At 46.7% G+C, this 21,043-nt stretch overlaps 1 protein-coding gene across 1 annotated transcript in view; it reads left to right on the plus strand.

Annotated features, from left to right (window-relative positions):
* LOC139747960 (potassium voltage-gated channel protein eag-like) overlaps positions 1 to 21,043 on the plus strand; it is a 266,033-nt gene that overhangs the window by 162,812 nt on the left and 82,178 nt on the right. Inside the window, exons 4-5 of the mRNA XM_071660468.1 lie at positions 10,296 to 10,428; positions 16,765 to 16,779. Coding sequence (XP_071516569.1) covers positions 10,296 to 10,428; positions 16,765 to 16,779 — 148 coding nt within the window. The remainder of the gene's footprint in view (positions 1 to 10,295; positions 10,429 to 16,764; positions 16,780 to 21,043) is intronic.

Below are 21,043 nucleotides of genomic sequence, written 5' to 3' on the forward strand. Positions count from 1 at the left end.
TGGGGTGTGGGGGGAGAAGGGTGTTATAACAACCTGTTCGTACCCGAGTGTCGTTAGCCTGACCTGGGAGCGTGGAAAGGCTCTCTCTCTCTCTCTCTCTCTCTCTCTCTCTCTCTCTCTCTCTCTCTCTCTCTCTCTCTCTCTCTCTCTCTCTCTCTCTCGTGTGCTGGGGGGATAGGGGAGAGGAGGGGGGGGGGGGGTAGGTCCAGATGAGAGACTTTGAGAATGTTAACCATGTTAACCATGTTAACCATGTTAACCATGTTAACCATGTTAACCGTAACCACGATGGTTAGTTAACCTGGGGTCTATATTAACCCTGGGATCTTTTAAATGAGTTATAGAACTATAGCTGAGGTGGGGTTATAGCTTGGGGTTATAGCTTGTTATAGCTTAGGTACCTTGGAGCTATGATGGTTTAGTATTGAATTATAGAGGATAAAATAACTAAGGCAGCCTTGAATTATAGAGGATTATATAACTAATAGAGGATTACATAACTGATTTAGTTATTTTTGAACCCCCGTGTGAATAAATAAGTTATGATAACTTGTAAATACATAAAGGGATTTAAATGATGCTGGGGCATTCGTGGACCTGCAGACCACGTGTCTGGTGTTTACATTGATCAGCTGATTGATATAGTCACGTGCAGACCACGTGTCTGGTGTTTACATTGATCAGCTGATTGATATAGTCACGTGCAGACCACGTGTCTGGTGTTTACATTGATCAGCTGATTGAGTAAGTCACGTGCAGCGGAGTGTTCAGGTTTTGGTGAGTGGAACGCAAGGTTTAAAGTATATTGAGTGGAACGCAAGGTTTTAGGTTTATTGAGTTGAACGCATAGTTTAAGGGTTACTGAGTGGAACGCAAGATTTAAGGTTTATTGAGTTGAACACAGGGTTTCAGGTTTATGAAGTGGAACGCAAGGTTTAAGGCTTAATAGAACTGAACTCAAGGTTTAGAACTTGAGTAGAACATGCTTTTCAAATAATGAGTGGAACGCAAGATCCAGGGTTTATTGAGTTGAACGCAACGTTCAGAGTTTACAGAATGGAACGCAAATTTTAAGGTTTAATAAGATAAGCGCAAAGTTTAACTTTTATGAGATGGAACGCAAGTTTACAGTTTGAGTGGAACGCGGAACGCAACGTTCAGAACCCCCTGAGTGGAACGCAAAGTTCAGGTTGAAGTGGATTGAACGTACGCAGCGGTTCAGGTTTTATTGAACTGAACGCAAAGTTCAGATTTAAGTGGATTGAACGTACGGTTCATGTTTTGGTGAACTGAACGCAAAGTTTAGGTTTTACTACAGTGAACGCAAGGTTCTGGGTATGGATGACCACTCGTCAGAGCTTGGGATAAAAAGAAATGAAAATTGTCCCAGTCTGTGAGGGGACGTGATCCCAGTGTGTGTAGTGGGGATAGAAACAGTCTGGCAGGTCAGACACACACACACACACACACACACACACACACACACACATACACCTACATACAGACACACACACACAGACATACATACATACCTACAGACAGACAGACACACACACACACACACACACACACACACACACACACACACACACACACACACATACATACATACCTACATACAGACACAGACACACACACACACACACACACACATACACATACATACATACCTACATACATACCTACAGACAGACAGACAGACAGACAGACAGACACACACACACACACACACACACACACACACACACACACACACACACACACACACGACACACACAGACATACACACACACACATACATACATACATACATACAGACAGACAGACACAGACACACACACACACGTACATGATATCTTCCCTACCCTCACTGTACAGCTTGACCAAAAAAAAAATAAAAATGGAATAGCTTGCTGCACCAGGGGTTTTTTTCGCCTTTTTTTTTGATACTTGGATTAAAGTTATGTTGTCCCGAAGTGAGGCAGACTGACTCCCTCCTCCCGCTGCTGCAGTCAGGGCTGTGGCCCTTCTGTGTCTCAAGCAGGAACATAGAATTTATCACAGCTGTGCCTCCATGATCATTAGTGGAATACGGGTTATTGATATGTAGGTGGGGTCTACATATGTAGGGGGTTAAAGGTGGGCTACATATGTAGGGGGTTAAAGGTGGGCTACATATGTAGGGGGTTGTAAAGGTGGGCATACATATGTAGGGGGTTAAAGGTGGGCTACATATGTAGGGGTTGTAAATGGGGTCTACATATGTAGGGGGTTGTAAATGAGGTCTACATATGTAGGGGGTTGTAAATGGGGTCTACATATGTAGGGGGTTGTAAATGGGGTCTACATATGTAGGGGGTTGTAAATGGGGTCTACATATGTAGGGGGTTATAGGTGGGGTCTACATATGTAGGGGGTTGTGGGTGGTGAATCAGCGTACGTGGGGGTGGTTGTGGTGGAGAGGGTTAGGAGGGGAAGTAAAGAACACGTGCCACACGGGGTGGAGCCACGTGTAGCACGTCAGGAGCCACGTTAGCCTTGCTGAGGGTCAGGTGTGGACCCGAGCCAGGTGTGTGTGGTGACCTCTGGTGTTGGAGATAGTGTTGGAGAAGGCGGTGTTGGAGATATTGGTGTTGGAGATAGTGGTGTTGGAGATAGTGTTGGAGAAGGTGGTGTTGGAGATATTGGTGTTGGAGATAGTGGTGTTGGAGATAGTGTTGGAGAAGGTGGTGTTGGAGAAGGTGGCGTTGGAGATAGTGGTGGTGGAGATGGTGGTGGCAGGTAGCGACCAGGTATTGCACAGGGGGTGTGGTCGATATGGCCCCCTGCCTGCTCCTGCTCTCTCTCTCTCTCTCTCTCTCTCTCTCTCTCTCTCTCTCTCTCTCTCTCTCTCTCTCTCTCTCTCTCTCTCTCTCTCTCATGAAGCCTGGAATCCTTACTTTGTACGAATATTCTGGAAGTTCTTAACGATAATTGTGGGTTTTACTGTGGATTTGGAATCCCAAACCATGTGTGTGTGTGTGTGTGTGTGTGTGTGTGTGTGTCTGTGTGCGTGTGTGTGTGTGTGTGTGTGTGTGTGTGTGTGTGTGTGTGTGTTTATGCCTGCATTTGTTTGTATGCATCCATGTGTTTAGAATAGTGTATTTGTTCATGTGTCTCTTTTTGTTGTGTCTGTATCTGTTTATATATATATATATATATATATATATATATATATATATATATATATATATATATATATATATATATATATATATATATTGTCGCTGTCTCCCACGTTTGCGAGGTAGCGCATGTTGACCATACTCAGGACCATGAGTAAGCGAGGTCGGACGGGTCACAGAATTCATATAAGGTCATAGACCAAGTGGGTACCAGGCACAGGTGGAGCCAGTTTATGGTCTTGGGTACGTCAGCAGTGGTGGGTCTCGAACTGGTGATTCTGGCTCGTTGGTTAATATCTCCAGTCGTTCATTTAAGGACTGAGTTGTTGATGATCATCTTATTGGTGGGATTTTTTGATGATTTGATCGTGATATCTGGAGAGATGTGAGATACCAGGTATCGAAGCAACGTTAGGAAGGGAGGAGTAAAGGTATGTCAACACTGTTAGCCGAAGGTCAAATGTTGATCTTCTGGACACTAATGGTGGTCAAACAGTGCGGGGTCATGACCCCGCCAGCCCGAGGCAGGTCACTAGGGGTCATGACCTGGTGTGGGGATGCATGACCCTCCCTTCACCTGGTTAGGGGGGGTGGAGGGGTCATTGGCATCACATGGCCGTTGGCACAAGAATCAATCGGGAGAGAAATTGGAATAGTTGGCTTCGGTTGGTGAGTTACAGCTGGTCAGGTGGGGTACCAGCTGGCCCTGGGGGCGGCTTGTGGTGGCGTAAGGGCCTCGACTTACAAGATGGTCCTGGCCCAACGTCGAAACTGTCGCATCCCCAGACGTCGGAGCTGTCGCATCCCCGGACGTCGAAGCTGTCGCATCCCCGGACGTCGAAACTGTCGCATCCCCGGACGTCGAAACTGTCGCATCCCCAGACGTCGGAGCTGTCGCATCCCCGGACGTCGAAGCTGTCGCATCCCCGGACGTCGAAGCTGTCGCATCCCCGGACGTCGAAGCTGTCGCATCCCCGGACGTCGAAACTGTCGCATCCCCGGACGTCGAAGCTGTCGCATCCCCGGACGTCGAAGCTGTCGCATCCCCGGACGTCGAAACTGTCGCATCCCCGGACGTCGAAGCTGTCGCATCCCCGGACGTCGAAACTGTCGCATCCCCGGACGTCGAAACTGTCGCATCCCCGGACGTCGAAGCTGTCGCATCCCCGGACGTCGAAACTGTCGCATCCCCGGACGTCGAAGCTGTCGCATCCCCGGACGTCGAAACTGTCGCATCCCCGGACGTCGAGGCTGTCGCATCCCCGGACGTCGAAGCTGTCGCATCCCCGGACGTCGGAGCTGTCGCATCCCCGGACGTCGCTAATGATAGCAGTCAAGTCGGGGCGCTCCAAGAATATCTCGGTGTTATCAAGCCGACGCTAATTACCTCCTCCAGTCTAATTACCCAACATTAAGTATCTGAGCCACGCCACACAGGTGTCTGGAGAGACAGACGGAGGTGGGGGTTGGGGTGCTTCCTGGTCAAGGTCAGGTCATCCACGAGAGAAGTGTTGTTGCCTGTGAGGCGGGGTGAACGACCCCTTCGAGGATGAGGTGTTGTGAGCCCTGATGGTGAAGTGAACGTGTAGGAACACATGAACATGAGCCCGGATGGTGAAGTGAACGTGATATGAACACATGAACATGAGCCATCATGGTGAAGTGAACGTGTATGAACACATGAACATGAGCCCTCATGGTGAAGTGAACGTGATATGAACACATGAACATGAGCCCGGATGGTGAAGTGAAGGTGATAGTCCTGTGAACATGATGACTGTGATGAATATGGTCGACAGAGTGAACTGGAATGCGATGGAAAGTAATTATTGAATAGAGAAATAATATAATCGAAAAATAATTATTGATTATTATGAAATAATGTAATATAGATAGTTATTGAATATGATGGAAAAATTCATTGATATAGTCAACAGGTGTTGGTGTAGTGAACATGACTTTTGATAGCTCTTTTGTGTTGAGGAAAGTGAATGTAATATGAACATTGAACATGATGAAGGACACTGAAAACTGATAGTGAAAGAATTGTACTGTGATGAACTGTTCCGATAGTGACAGTGAAGTGGATGATGATGATGATGATGATCACCATACAATCCATGAACATGATGGAAAGTGAAGAAGGTGAAAGTGAGTGGATTGGTACGTCTTTGAACGTGATGTTTGGCAGTGAACGGGATAGTGAACTAAGCATTATGACGAAGAACGTGAGAGGTGAAGGTGATGACTCCATCCTGCGTAAGAGAAAATGATATAGTGAATATTGAAGATGATGATTATGATGATGATCAGTGAATATGAATGGGGGAAAACGATGAAAGTGATACTTCATAATCATGAACAGTGAGTTAACAGTGAGATGAAAGTGACGACGATATTGTTGAACAGTGAAAATGAGATTGAACATGAGAGCAAGTATTGAATACACCCGGTAGTAGATGAAGGTGATGGACACTGCCGTGATCATGAGGTGAACGTGTGAACATGAAGGAATATACAGAACTTTCTGGAAACTGACCGTGAAGCAGTGAACGGTGAACATGAGTTATGTGACAGTGAAGATCATAAACCGTCAAGACAGTGAACATGAGCAGTGAATGTGAGGAGAAACTGAAGTGTTCAATCTAAAGGCAGACTGATCATGAGCAGTGAATATGACAAGCAGTGAACAACCTGCGGCTCAAACTGAACATGAAAGTAAGTACTGAACATGACGGTTAACAGTGAACCTGGCACTGAATAGTGACAGTGATGGTACTGAAAGTGATGGTAAACAGTGAACAGTGACTAGTGAACATGACATTAAGAATAAACGTGAACATGATGGTGAAAGTGAGTGTTCCATAGTAAAGAATATCATGATGAAATAGGGAAAAATTGATGTAGAAAAAAAATGGGTATAAACTGGTTAATTGGAAAGGAGTCGCGAAGGCATTTTGCCTCAGTGAAATAGGAAAATAGAAAGAAAATTGGAAACATCTGAGTATTCCAATTACTGTATATCTAGTCTCGGAAATATCTGAATATTTGTGAGACCGAATATTTTGTGTTTGCGCGTAAACAGACGCCGTTGAACAACGACCCAGTTGAATGAGCGTCATACAATGAATGATTTTATAACGAAGTTGAATAACGTACATTTTTCACAGTGGAGGTGGCGTGTACGCACTGGAAGGAGGTTTTAATGGGCGAATTTCCACTGGGGAGGAAGTGGTGGGTCGTTGAGTTGTTTGGGAGAGCGAGTCTAGTGGGGAGATCACGAGGTGTATAGGTATTGGTGTGGGGTGCTAACTGCGTGGGGAGGGAGAGTGGCCCGCGATTGACTGGTTGTGGGGAGCTGTTGTGTCTGTGGGGAGGTTATGGTGTGGGATTGTGTCTGTTGGGGAGGTTATGGTGTGGGATTGTGTCTGTGGGGAGGTTATGGTGTGGCATTGTGTCTGTTGGGGAGGTTATGGTGTGGGATTGTGTCTGTGGGGAGGTTATGGTGTGGGATTGTGTCTGTTGGGGAGGTTATGGTGTGGGATTGTGTCTGTGGGGAGGTTATGGTGTGGGATTGTGACTGTTGGGGAGGTTATGGTGTGGGATTGTGTCTGTGGGGAGGTTATGGTGTGGGATTGTGTCTGTGGGGAGGTTATGGTGTGGGATTGTGTCTGTTGGGGAGGTTATGGTGTGGGATTGTGTCTGTGGGGAGGTTATGGTGTGGCATTGTGTCTGTGGGGAGGTTATGGTGTGGGATTGTGTCTGTTGGGGAGGTTATGGTGTGGCATTGTGTCTGTGGGGAGGTTATGGTGTGGGATTGTGTCTGTTGGGGAGGTTATGGTGTGGCATTGTGTCTGTGGGGAGGTTATGGTGTGGGATTGTGGTTCCTGGGGAGTTTACAATGTGGGATTGTATGTTCTTTGGGAGTTAGTTTATGTTAAGTCTATATTTTGTTATCGTCAAAAAAGAGAAATTTACTGGAGTGTAGATAATCGCAAAGAATTTTCCAATAGTTATTTTAGACGTTTAATATAGTTTTTTTTTATTATATTTGATGAAGAACAGAGCATGACTGTGGGCTAGGTAGAGGTAGGAGGGATGTGGGATTACATCCCCAGCACCAGAGCTGGTCACTCATTCTACCACAGGGGAAAAATACATGAAAATAAAGCAGGTTTAAACGTTTGGGTGGCCCACGGGTGCCCCGCCCCCATGTTCTATACACAAGCGGGGTCAGAGCGAAATAGACATTTTAACATAGACACCGTCACTGGTTTCGAACCAGGCGGAACGGAACGATCAGTATGTAGATCCAAATGGCACAAACCAACTCGTCCATAAAGATTATATTCCCGATTTAATATCTATACGACAAAATAAAAAAAACGGGATATTGCATATGTATATATTTTTAAGGGGGGTCTAGCATTTATTGCAATGGTGTTCGAGTCATTGGAAAGCTTCTGTACACCTGGAATTGATATTGAGATTAAAAAGAATACTGAACTAAGTCAGAAATGGAATAGCTGGAAGATTATATATATATATATATATATATATATATATATATATATATATATATATATATATATATATATATATATATATATATATTCCTATGAGTCCACGGGGGAAATGAAACACGTTTAGTTCCCAAGTGCACTTTCGTGTCATAATCACATCATCAGGGGAGACACAAGAAAGAAATATTGGTGCCAGCTGCTTGTGTCTTCGCCTGATTTCGTCTCGCATCTCGCACGGAATATTTTATGATTTGACGTGGCCAGCGAGACCGTCCTCGCTGACTCGCGTATAAAATCCGTTCGTCCATTCAGCATTTTAAGGGGTTTAGAAACCATCAAGTAACGTTCGTTTGAGAGATGTCGGACGTACGATGATGCTCACTCGCGTCGAGTCGGCGATAACGCCGATGCATCATCCAATGTACGATAATTACTGTTTACATACGGTACTATGTTGTCGAGGGCATAAATACAGCTTATTATTATTATTATTATTATTATTATTATTATTATTATTATTATTATTATTATTATTATCATCATTATTATGCTGCTAAGGCTACTGTTATTCCTCAGTTAACACTGAGTTGTTCAAGGTATTATTTTGATCATGCGTATGTTATTTAGCAATGTATATTGGTTTATGTATATTTATGTATATTTATTTGGGTTTCCATCAACGAAAAGTTACGATAAAACCAATATACAAATTTTCGGTGTTTGTTAAGTAAAACTTAAATGTTTAGCTCACAATCTTTTTATGGGGGTTGGTCCTACGCCTGGCACTGCGACTGGGACGCGGTGCCATTCATCTCGTTGGAAATTTCGTACGGCTTGAGGACGTAGGATCCCCGCCCTCTGTAACGTGGATATTACAGGGGATCGTCTTGCTATGTTGTGAAGGCTGGCTGTGTTGGCCACCACTGGATGGGCTAGGTTAGGCCAGTGTTGTGTGCACTATTGTGGTGAGGACACACACACACATACACACACACACACACACACAGTGGTGTAGGGCTCCATCATGACTAACAAGGGATCACAAGTAGTTAACAGCAATTACACACACGGGGGCAATTAGGTCACGCTATTGTTGTTGTTGTTGTTGTTGTTGTTGTTGTTGTTTGGTTCCTTGGCTGTGATGTTATGAGGGAAGTTCTCTCATCTTCCCTCGTACTCATTAATCACTAATTAACCCTGGTTAATGAGGGCCACGTGACACACCCCCCCCCCCCATGGGGCACACCTCTCATAATGTAATTGTTTGGGATTATTTTGGCTTCTTTTTGGGACTATCTGACACTGGTTTGGGATATTGTGGGACCATCTGGCCACCGTATGACACTATATGACAGTGTCATGTGCCATCTGTCACCTCCTGACATCATAAGCCTGTCATGGACCTTCTAATTACATTTTCCTGTGGATTACATTTAGCTCCAGGTAACCATTCCCGTCTAATTACACTTACCTTTTGATTACTTTACCTTCTAGATATACCCTTACCCTCAGATTACTTTTACATGCTAATTACCTTTACCCTCGAATTACCCTTACCATCTAATTACCTTTATGGGCTAATAACCTTGACTTTATGACTCCCTTCGCCTAATTACCTTTCATCCCCCGACCCCACACCCTGGGTGCTCGCCACCTGCCCACAAGTAATGTAATTCATGCCTCGCGGGTCACGTAACCACCCCACGTAACCACCCCACCCCACGTAACCACCCCACCCCACGTAACCACCCCATCCCACGTAACCACCCCACGTAACCACCCCATCCCACGTAACCATCCCACGTAACCACCCCACCCCACGTAACCACCCCATCCCACGTAACCACCCCACCCCACGTAACCACCCCACCTCACCTAACCACCCCATCCCACGTAACCACCCCACCTCACCTAACCACCCCACCTCACGTAACCACCCTCGTAACTACCCCACCTCACCTAACTACCCCACCCCACGTACCCACGCCACGTAACCACCCCCACCCCACGTAACCACCCCACGTAACCACCATACCCCACGTACCCACACCACGTAACCACCCCACCCCACATACCTACCCCACCCCACATACCCACCCCAACCCACGTAACCACCCCACCTCACATAACCACCCCACCCCACATACCCACCCCACCCCACGTAACCACCCCACCCCACGTAACCACCCCACCCCTCATACCCACCCCATCCCACGTACCCACCCCACCCCACGTAACCACCCCACCTCACATACCCACCCCAACCCAGGTGAGCACCCCACCTCACATAACCACCCCACCTCACATAACCACCCCACCCCACATACCCACCCCACCCCACGTAACCACCCCACCCCACGTAACCACCCCACCCCTCATACCCACCCCATCCCACGTACCCACCCCACCCCACGTAACCACCCCACCTCACATACCCACCCCAACCCAGGTGAGCACCCCACCCCACATACCCACCCCACCCCAGGTAAGCACCCCACCTCACATAACCACCCCACCTCACATAACCACCCCACCCCACATACCCACCCCCACCCCAGGTAAGCACCCCACCCCAGCTAACGCTCCCTCCTCCTCCTCTCCCCCACAGGTCATGCAGAAGTCATGTCGGTGTAGCTTCATGTACGGTGAACTGACAGACAAGGAGACCATCTCCAGGATCGAACAGTGTCTCGAGAACCAGCAGCAGGACCAGTTTGAGATCCTGCTATACAAGAAGAACCGTGAGTACACACACACACACACACACCTTCCTCTTGTGCACTCTGGGGGGGCATTATGTTCACTCTGGGGGGATGTGAGGGCATTATGCTTACTCTAGGGGACTGTGAGGGCATTATGCTCACTCTAGGGGGATGTGAGGGCATTATGCTTACTCTAGGGGGACTGTGAGGGCATTATGCTTACTCTAAGGGGATGTGAGGGCATTATGCTTACTCTAAGGGGATGTGAGGGTGTTATGCTTACTCTAAGGGGATGTGAGGGCATTATGCTTACTCTAGGGGGATGTATGGGTATTACGCTTACTCTAGGGGACTGTGAGGGCATTATGCTCACTCTGGGGGATTGTGAGGGCATTATGCTCACTCTTAGGGGATGTGAAGGCATTATGCTCACTCTGGGGTACTCTAGGGGATGTGAGAGCATTATGCTTACTCTAGGGGGATATGAGGGCATTATGCTCGCTGTAGGGGATGTGAGGGCATTATGCTCACTCTAGGGGGATGTAAGAGCATTATGCTCGCTCAAGAGGGCCTATGAGACCATTATGCTTACTCACGGATGAGCACTGTGCTCACTCTGGGGGATATGAGGCCATTATGCTCACTCCTAGGTACTTATTACTTTTTACGTTCATGGCGAGATCCCTGGTGATTATACTCACTCAGGGGGCTCTGTATTGCTTATTTTAAGGGTATTAACCTTAATACTCACTGGCGTGGTAAGGTCATTATGCTTGTTCTGGGGATTAGTGACCATCACGCTCACTCCAGGGCTCACATTCGTCATGCATATTTATGGGTTTAAAGTCTTTCATTTGTAGGCAAGAGCTTGTAGTAGTCTAGTATTAAGCATACGTTATGCACACTAAGGGGGTCTTGCGGCCATCACCTCAATTAATTGGCAAGTAGAGTTCATGCTCAATCGCGGGCTAGGTACCATTATGCTTACTTAGGGGATGAATTAGACAGTATGCACACTCATGGGCTAAGTTGCTATTATGCTCACTTAAGGGCTATGTAGACTCATGTGCTTCCTCACGGGCTAGATGCCACTATGCTGACTCAGGGGCTAAGTTGCCACTATTCTCACTCAGGGGCTAATTTGCCACTATGCTCACTCAGGGGCTAAGTTGCCACTATGCTCACTCAGGGGCTAAGTTGCCACTATCCTCACTCAGGGGCTAAGTTGCCACTATACTCCCTCAGGGGCTAAGTGCCTCTATGCTCCCTCGGGGGCTAAGTTGCCACTATGCTCATTCGGGGGCTAAGTTGCCACTATGCTCATTCTGGGGCTAAGTTGCCACTATGCTCCCTCAGGGGCTGTCGTAACCATACTATTCACTGCTCTATAAGTGGCCCTCACGTTTCCCTAAAGGCATAATTATGGTCCCAGACTCCCCTCCTGTATATGTACAATTAAGAGATGGCCAATTACCCAGACATAGGAGTTAATTATAGTGATGTGAGTAGTACAGTGTACAGTGTAATGTACTGCAGGGTTGATAGTACACCTTCTATACTAAGCATTACAGTATAATATTATCAGAATGATATATATATATATATATATATATATATATATATATATATATATATATATATATATATATATATAGGAAAGGATCACAATTTTACGCGTGATCAAGATATTCCTATAAGTCCACAGGACTCATAGGAATATTTTTTTTTTTAATTTTCCAAAAGAAGGAACAGAGAATTGGGCCAGGTGAGGGTATTCCCTCAAAGGCCCAGTCCTCTGTTCTTAACGCTACCTCGCTAATGCGGGAAATGGCTAATAGTTTGAAAGAAAAAGAAAAGAAGATATATATATATATATATATATATATATATATATATATATATATATATATATATATATATATATATATATATATATATATATATATATCGAGCTATCATGGCTTCGTGTAAGGCAGTATATAGAGTGTACGAGTGTGGATCAATATGGCAGAAGAACGTGTTGTTTTATTACTGTAACATTAATCATGGTCTCCACTCAGCACATGCTGTGTGACGTGACTGATTGCCAGCTTAGCATGAAAGCTTATCTTGGTCGTCTCCAGGTACTGCTGACCTGGTAGGAGGAGGTCAAGGTAGGACATATTCGAGGTCATACTGGGGTCAGATGTGTGATCTCGAGGTCAGCTAAGATATCTGTAACTCTCTCTCCTATGCAGATGGGTTGATTACAGAGGGGATTACAGATATATGATTACAGATAGGTAATTACAGATATGTAATTACAGATAGCTGATTACATTGAGGAAAAATGGAACATATCTAAAGGTAATTTGGTCTTAGAAAACCAAAGGGGAGTGATCATAGAAACCCTATCATACCTTTGCAACTCAAACATATAAAAGATTACATGCAGAGTGTATTGCATTAATGTAATCATTAATGTAATCATTAATGTAATCATTAATTTTTCGAAATATCATTTTATCTTTACGGATGGGAACAGATAGAGCTAAATGATAGGCAGCTAAATGTTTTTAAGGTTGAAAGTCCCATCAAGTTCATGAGTTCTATGGAAGAGTTGAACTTTACGATGGATAGTGATTAGACCCAAGCTTAATTACGTCATTAGAGTGATCAGGGTAGTTGACGAGGGCGTGACACATGACCACCGTGTGAATCGGGGAGGGGTCGATAGATACATGAATGAGGGTCGATAGACAGGAGGGGAAAAGCTGGTGGGAAAAAGCCAGGTGAGGGAAGGTGGCTGACCCTTAGGGGAGGATAAAGGTCACCTGAGGTCAGGTGACCACAGAGAGAGAGAGAGAGAGAGAGAGAGAGAGAGAGAGAGAGAGAGAGAGAGAGAGAGAGAGAGAGAGGTCAGTAAGGTCATGTGACACACAGGAGAGGGGAAGGGGGGGAGGAGGGGTGGGTGGGGGTACGTCGTCTCCCCCTGGGGGGGCATGACTGTGGAACGTACACACACACACACACACACACACACACACACACACACACGTACACACGTACACACAACGGACCACGAAGCCATGTCCACCTGTCACATGTACGTGACGCCCTTCAGTTCTTGGATAACATTCACTGTGAACATGAAGAACAAAATTTCTAGAAAGAACATGTCAAGGTGTTTTATCAGTAATAAACCATTACGTCTCTGGCCATATTCATCCTGTTATCTTTAATCTCCTATCTGGAGTGACGTTAGGGGGGCAGGTCTGTCTGTGTAAGTGTAGGTGTAAGTGTAGGTGTAAGTGTAGGTGTACAACAGGGGCTTATCATGGGGGTGGGGTGGGGGGGTGTGGTCCCATTTCATGGATGTGGATGTTATATGATCAAAGTCCCCCCCCCCCTGGCTTGTTCCTGGCTGACCCCCCCCCTCACCCCCTCACCCCTCATCATGCACGTCTCCTCATACTTTTGGCCCCCCCTCTCCTCCCCCTCCCTCCCCCTCACACGTATCTAACTCATTATGAACCTCAAGATAAATGGATCTCCCTCACTCACTCACTCCCTCACTACTCTTTCTCCACCTCCTCCTCCTCCTCCTCCTCACACCTCCTCACGCCTCATCAATGAGCGTGGAGTGTTGGAACATCCGCCAAGTCTCGCGAGACAAGTAAACTCTTCTCAAGTGTTTGATGAGTAGATTAAGAGAGAAAGAGAAGAAGAAGAAATAATTGATGAATGTTTGGCCTTGGTATTTCTCATGTCTCACATCTGCAACTTTTTGTGTGTACGCCACACTAGGTCTCCCCCCCCCCCCCACACACACACACACTACCCTCCACACCCCCTTGCCCCTGCCCTCCCCCAAAAGGCCCTCTCCCTCCCTCTCACTGCTGGTGATGGTGAGGGAGAGAGGGGGTCTCAAACCATAGCACCAACACAGCCACCACCTCCACCAACAGCCATGATCCTCCACAGTCACTTAATAGATGGGGGTACAACATTGTCAGCACGACGCGTCACAAGCTGGGGAAGTATAAAAGCTAAAGCTTTCATATACAAGCTTGTTCTGTTGGTGTGTGTGTGTGTGTGTGTGTGTGTGTGTTGGTGCCTTGCCCCAGCCATCCCCCGTTGTGACATAGTCTCCCCACATACCATCATGGTGACTCCTTTTACAGATGCTAAGATGAATTATGGCACATCCAAGAATAAATCCGGTAAATATCTATACCTGAGCCATGTCTCATTCAAGGCCCGGGTCACCTCCACACGGCTGGTGGATCACTTACAAGGGCGGGTTTCCAACCGCTGTGCCCTCTCTCTGGCGGGGAAGGGAATTAGAAAGTGGGTGAAGCAGAGTGTCTGGTTGTGGAAGCCAGGAAAGTAAACTATCATTCATGTTTATGATAAACAAGAGCCAAGAAACAAATAAAAATAGACGAAGGTCAAAAGGGGTCAAAGCCAGCGTGGGTGGAGGTGACCCCCCCTGGCTATTGTGGGCGTGTCTCCCAAGGGCCTCCCTACCCTTATCACCACGCCCCACGCCCTCTTGCAGAATTCTTATCAAATGGTGACCACGCCTGCCAGTGCTGGGCGCCACACACTACACTCGCCACCAGACGACTGAACCACTCGACCATCTGCTGTTCAAAGCCTCAACCAGTATCAAGTAAACTCAATGTCTTTATTGACAAGTAAACTCAATGTTTTTATTGATTTCTAAAGTCATTCACCAGCCATAAACCCCTTTTATTAAAAAGGGGTCGTCCACCCTGCCTTGTTCTCTGGTGCCCAGCACAGGGCGACGGTAATTTGTTAATTGTCTAATGACCCTTGACCCGAACAGGTCACTTTCTCATGTGTGAACTATGAGGGTGTGTGAAGATTAAGGTGTGTGAGGTGTGAGGCGCTGGTGTAGGGAGGGAGCCTGCCTCACGGACACGAACATAAACGTGTTAGCATTATTTCCCTAGAGGTGGCATCTTGGTAAGCAGTGTCCCATATACCGGGCCGGCTTTCTGTATATACAGTAGTGTCGGCTGTAAGGACCGTGCCTCTCCTCCCCCAGCCCAGCCAGCACATGCATAGACCTTGCCGTAAACCACACCAGAGGCCCCTGGTGGTCTCTGTGTAACGAGGGATGGTCAGAAAGTTTAGCAAGGACGGTATGTCGTCGTAATGTTGGTGTTTCTGGTCTCTGTGCTTGCCTCCTACCCCAGGTGATTGCTATGTATGTCCCCCAGGTGATTGCTATGTATGTCCCCCAGGTGATTGCTATGTCCCCCCAGGTGATTGTCACCTACTATGTAAACATGGTGACGCACCTGCAGGTTTTGATGACGTAGTGTTGACAGATTACATTACCTGGGTGTTGGTGGACGCAGGGAGCAAGTCTACTGAGATGACTTTAAATTACATTTAAAAATATAATTGATCTGCCATGTTATTTTTCATACCGTGTTTGCAGAGCTATTTGATTGACCCTCGTATATATATATATATATATATATATATATATATATATATATATATATATATATATATATATATATATATATATATATTCCTAGGTACACACCTGGTAACAACTAGTTGACATAATATCAGGTTTTAAGATGCATTAGAAGTAAGAGGTTTTAAAAGCGTAGAACCATAGACCATTTTCATTTACATTGTTTTACATTTACTGTGATGTAAATGTAAGGTGATGTAGGAGAGTATGAGACGAGGAGGTCAATATGAAGGGTAGTGGTGTAGTGATGATAGTGGTAGTGTAGTGAGCCTATGGTACACCCAGCATGTTACCCCAGCTTGTGGCAGGGGGGTGTGTATATATATATATATATATATATATATATATATATATATATATATAGGCCCCAGCATGTTACCCCTTTCAGTAGCAGGGGCAGGAACAGAGCTTGAAGGGTTACATAGAAGGACTCGCATGTTACCCCACACCCCCCCGTAGTATAAGGGGAGGTTGGGGGGTGTTTACCTCTGGGGGCCAAGTCTGGGGAAGTACATAGCTTCCGCATGATGGTAAAACCCCCCCTCACCCTGTAGTATAAGGGGAGAGGGGGTGTTTCCTGGGGGTGATGGGGTGTAGGGGTGTAATCTATGGGGAGCGTATAGACAGGCTAGCTCACTGCAGTACTATATAACCACCTACTAACTAACCACCCCCTTAGATAAGGGGGTTAGGTGGGTAAGGGGTGTCTTCTGTGGTGGCAGAGGTGGCGGGGCAGGCGGGGGAGGGGGCCATCCCCTCCCCCCCTTCCTCTGTCTGGTACTACTGCTGCTGTACCCCGCTGTACCCCGCTGCTGTACCCTACAGCTGCTGTAGTTAGCCAGCTGTATTAACGCCACACTTCACTATTCTCTCCACAGACAGCGGACTGCCAGGTAATGCAAGGTTTCCATATAACATTGAACCACTCGACCCTTGCTCGCTACTTCGCTCACGCTCTATCTATCTCTATCTATCTCTCTCTCAGGGGGGCCTCAACCCCACCACGGGGGTATGGGGAACCCTTATGCATTACCCCCCCTCCCTCCACCACCTCAAAACCCCCACCCAACCCACCCACCCCTTTTTTCCCCTCCTCCTCAAAGGCCAGCCATGTCTCTCTGGTCGTAGATAAGACATCTCATTTACCTTTGGATGAGATCCCCCAGTATATATATATATATATATATATATATATATATATATATATATACCTTTCTGATATCTTATCACTTGGTTTGAGATACGTCATTCCCATTTTTATTGTCTTATCTTATCGTGTTATGTTATCACCTGCATCTTATCTATGCCCCCCCCCTTAACCCCCTTCCCTTCCCCCGTTTTCTAACATCTGTCGAAGTTTTGCTCACTAGATTTTACGATGATGTTCGTGTGTCATGATATTAACCCCAGGTTTTACCACGTCCCTCTCCCTCGTGTATCTATTTTTTTCTAATGTTTGTTTTGCCACCTGCATCTCCATTTTTCCCCCTCCTACCCCCTTTTCAATTGTTTCCTTTCCCCCCCCTCTTCAATTGTTCCATTTCTCCCTACCCCCCCTTCAATTTCCCCCCCTTTTCCTCCACGCCTTTAACATTCTCCCTCCCTCCCCCTCCTTCAGTTGCTCCCCTTCCTCCACCCCCTTAATTGCCCCCCTTTCCTTCCCCACCCCCCCTTCAATTACCCCCCTTCCCTTCCCCCACACGTAATCTGTGGTAACTCGTTACCTTTGCGCATGACTTGAGTGGGGGGGAGACAGACAGTGACCCACCCTCTCCCCCCACACATGTTGATGTGTGTGTTTGGGGGTGTGGGGGGGTGGGGGGGACGTGTCGTCTGCACTCCCCACCAACCAGCTCCCCATCATCCCCCACCCCCCACACATCCCCCACCCCACACCCCCCACACCCCCAGAGAACAGAGCGGTGTTAAGTCTTCCCCCTCCCCCTTCCCCCTCCCCCCTCCCCCCTCCATCTAGTCACTCCCATGTCTTGGGGGGGGAGGTTTATACCTCTCCCTTCCCCACCCCCCCCCCCCTTCAAGGACCCCATCACACAGCACTGTAGCCATGTAGGATGTCGTGGTAGGATCTCACTGTAGCATTTCCCCCTGGTGTATTAATCTTCGTTGGGCGTGCGTAAGTGCGTACGGTCAACTTACGCAAGGGGTTCCTTTACGCCCCCTCGATGATTGGTACTTCAGAACACACCCCCCCACCCCTTCCGCAACCCCCTTGCGTACACCCATCCCCCTGTGTCCCATTCCTCCTATTTCCATGATTAGATATATTCACAAATGTCTATATCACCCCCCCACCACGCCAACACCACTACCACGCCCCCTTCAAGTCTTTGTATCTACCACCACGCCCCCTTCAAGTGTTTGTATCTACCACCACGCCCCCTTCAAGTGTTTGTATCTACCACCACGCCCCCTTCAAGTCTTTGTATCTACCACCACGCCCCCTTCAAGTGTTTGTATCTACCACCACGCCCCCTTCAAGTGTTTGTATCTACCACCACGCCCCCTTCAAGTGTTTGTATCTACCACCACGCCCCCTTCAAGTCTTTATATCTACCACCACGCTCCCTTCAAGTCTTTGTATCTACCACCACGCCCCCTTCAAGTGTTTGTATCTACCACCACGCCCCCTTTAAGTGTTCGGATCCACCACCACGCCCTCTTTAAGTGTTCGTATCTACGCGTTTTCTACATGTCTCCTGCCTCCCCGTTCTTCCTCTGTCTACACAGACAGGTCCCCCCCCCCCACGACATAAACACCCCCTCCCCCCCTGTTTTACCCCCGTTCCCCACAATAGACAGGAATACTTTTCCCCGTACACGTTGGTTTTCCTCGTCAAATTTCCCCACACTCGAAAGTAGATCTTGGGCGGTGTGTTGGGGGTGTGTGTGTGTGTGTATGGTAAACTAGTGTACCATATGTTAAAAACCAGGAAATGCACATCGCGTTTTCCACACACGAACTAATGCCTGAACACTGATGTCATGTGATGTGTCTGAAAGCTACTTTGAGGACTCCCACATACATCTGTTGTAGGATCTCCACAGACATCTGTTTTTAGGACCCCCATACAGCTGTTGTAGGAAAAACTTTAACCCTACAATTTAAAAATCTTTTTGTAAGGGCCTCCACATACATCGTTGTAGGACCCCCCATACCGCTTTTTGTAGGAAACCCCCACATACATCTGTTGTAGGGCCACATACAACTGTTTTAGGACCTTCACATACATCTGTTGTAGGATCTCCACAGACATCTGTTGTAGGATCTCCACAGACATCTGTTGTAGGATCTCCACAGACATCTGTTGTAGGACCACATACAGCTGTTGTAGGACCTTCACATACATCTGTTGTAGGATCTCCACAGACATCTGTTGTAGGATCTCCACAGACATCTGTTGTAGGATCTCCACAGACATCTGTTGTAGGACCACATACAGCTGTTGTAGGACCTTCACATACATCTGTTGTAGGACCTTCACATACATCTGTTGTAGGATCTCCACAGACATCTGTTGTAGGACCTTCACATACATCTGTTGTAGGACCTTCACATACATCTGTTGTAGGATCTCCACAGACATCTGTTGTAGGACCTTCACATACATCTGTTGTAGGATCTCCACAGACATCTGTTGTAGGATCTCCACAGACATCTGTTGTAGGACCTTCACATACATCTGTTGTAGGATCTCCACAGACATCTGTTGTAGGATCTCCACAGACATCTGTTGTAGGACCTTCACATACATCTGTTGTAGGATCTCCACAGACATCTGTTGTAGGACCTTCACATACATCTGTTGTAGGATCTCCACAGACATCTGTTGTAGGACCTTCACATACATCTGTTGTAGGACCTTCACATACATCTGTTGTAGGACCTTCACATACATCTGTTGTAGGACCTTCACATACAGCTGTTGTAGGACCTTCACATACATCTGTTGTAGGACCACATACAGCTGTTGTAGGACCTTCACATACATCTGTTGTAGGACCACATACAACTGTTGTAGACCCCCACATACATATGTTGTAAGACCTCCACATACATCTGTTGTAGGATCTCCACATACATCTGTTGTAGGACCTTCACATACATCTGTTGTAGGATCTCCACAGACATCTGTTGTAGGATCTCCACAGACATCTGTTGTAGGACCTTCACATACATCTGTTGTAGGATCTCCACAGACATCTGTTGTAGGACCTTCACATACATCTGTTGTAGGATCTCCACAGACATCTGTTGTAGGATCTCCACAGACATCTGTTGTAGGATCTCCACAGACATCTGTTGTAGGATCTCCACAGACATCTGTTGTAGGACCTTCACATACATCTGTTGTAGGATCTCCACAGACATCTGTTGTAGGATCTCCACAGACATCTGTTGTAGGATCTCCACAGACATCTGTTGTAGGATCTCCACAGACATCTGTTGTAGGATCTCCACAGACATCTGTTGTAGGATCTCCACAGACATCTGTTGTAGGATCTCCACAGACATCTGTTGTAGGACCACATACAACTGTTGTAGACCCCCACATACATATGTTGTAAGACCTCCACATACATCTGTTGTAGGATCTCCACAGACATCTGTTGTAGGATCTCCACAGACATCTGTTGTAGGATCTCCACAGACATCTGTTGTAGGATCTCCACAGACATCTGTTGTAGGATCTCCACAGACATCTGTTGTAGGATCTCCACAGACATCTGTTGTAGGATCTCCACAGACATCTGTTGTAGGATCTCCACAGACATCTGTTGTAGGATCTCCACAGACATCTGTTGTAGGATCTCCACAGACATCTGTTGTAGGATCTCCACAGACATCTGTTGTAGGACCACATACAGCTGTTGTAGGACCTCCACATACATCTGTTGTAGGACCACATACAGCTGTTGTAGGACCTTCACATACATCTGTTGTAGGATCTCCACAGACATCTGTTGTAGGATCTCCACAGACATCTGTTGTAGGATCTCCACAGACATCTGTTGTAGGATCTCCACAGACATCTGTTGTAGGATCTCCACAGACATCTGTTGTAGGACCTTCACATACATCTGTTGTAGGATCTCCACAGACATCTGTTGTAGGATCTCCACAGACATCTGTTGTAG

The sequence above is a fragment of the Panulirus ornatus genome, chromosome 71, assembly GCF_036320965.1.
Source record: "Panulirus ornatus isolate Po-2019 chromosome 71, ASM3632096v1, whole genome shotgun sequence".
Classification (NCBI taxonomy): Eukaryota; Metazoa; Arthropoda; class Malacostraca; order Decapoda; family Palinuridae; genus Panulirus; species Panulirus ornatus.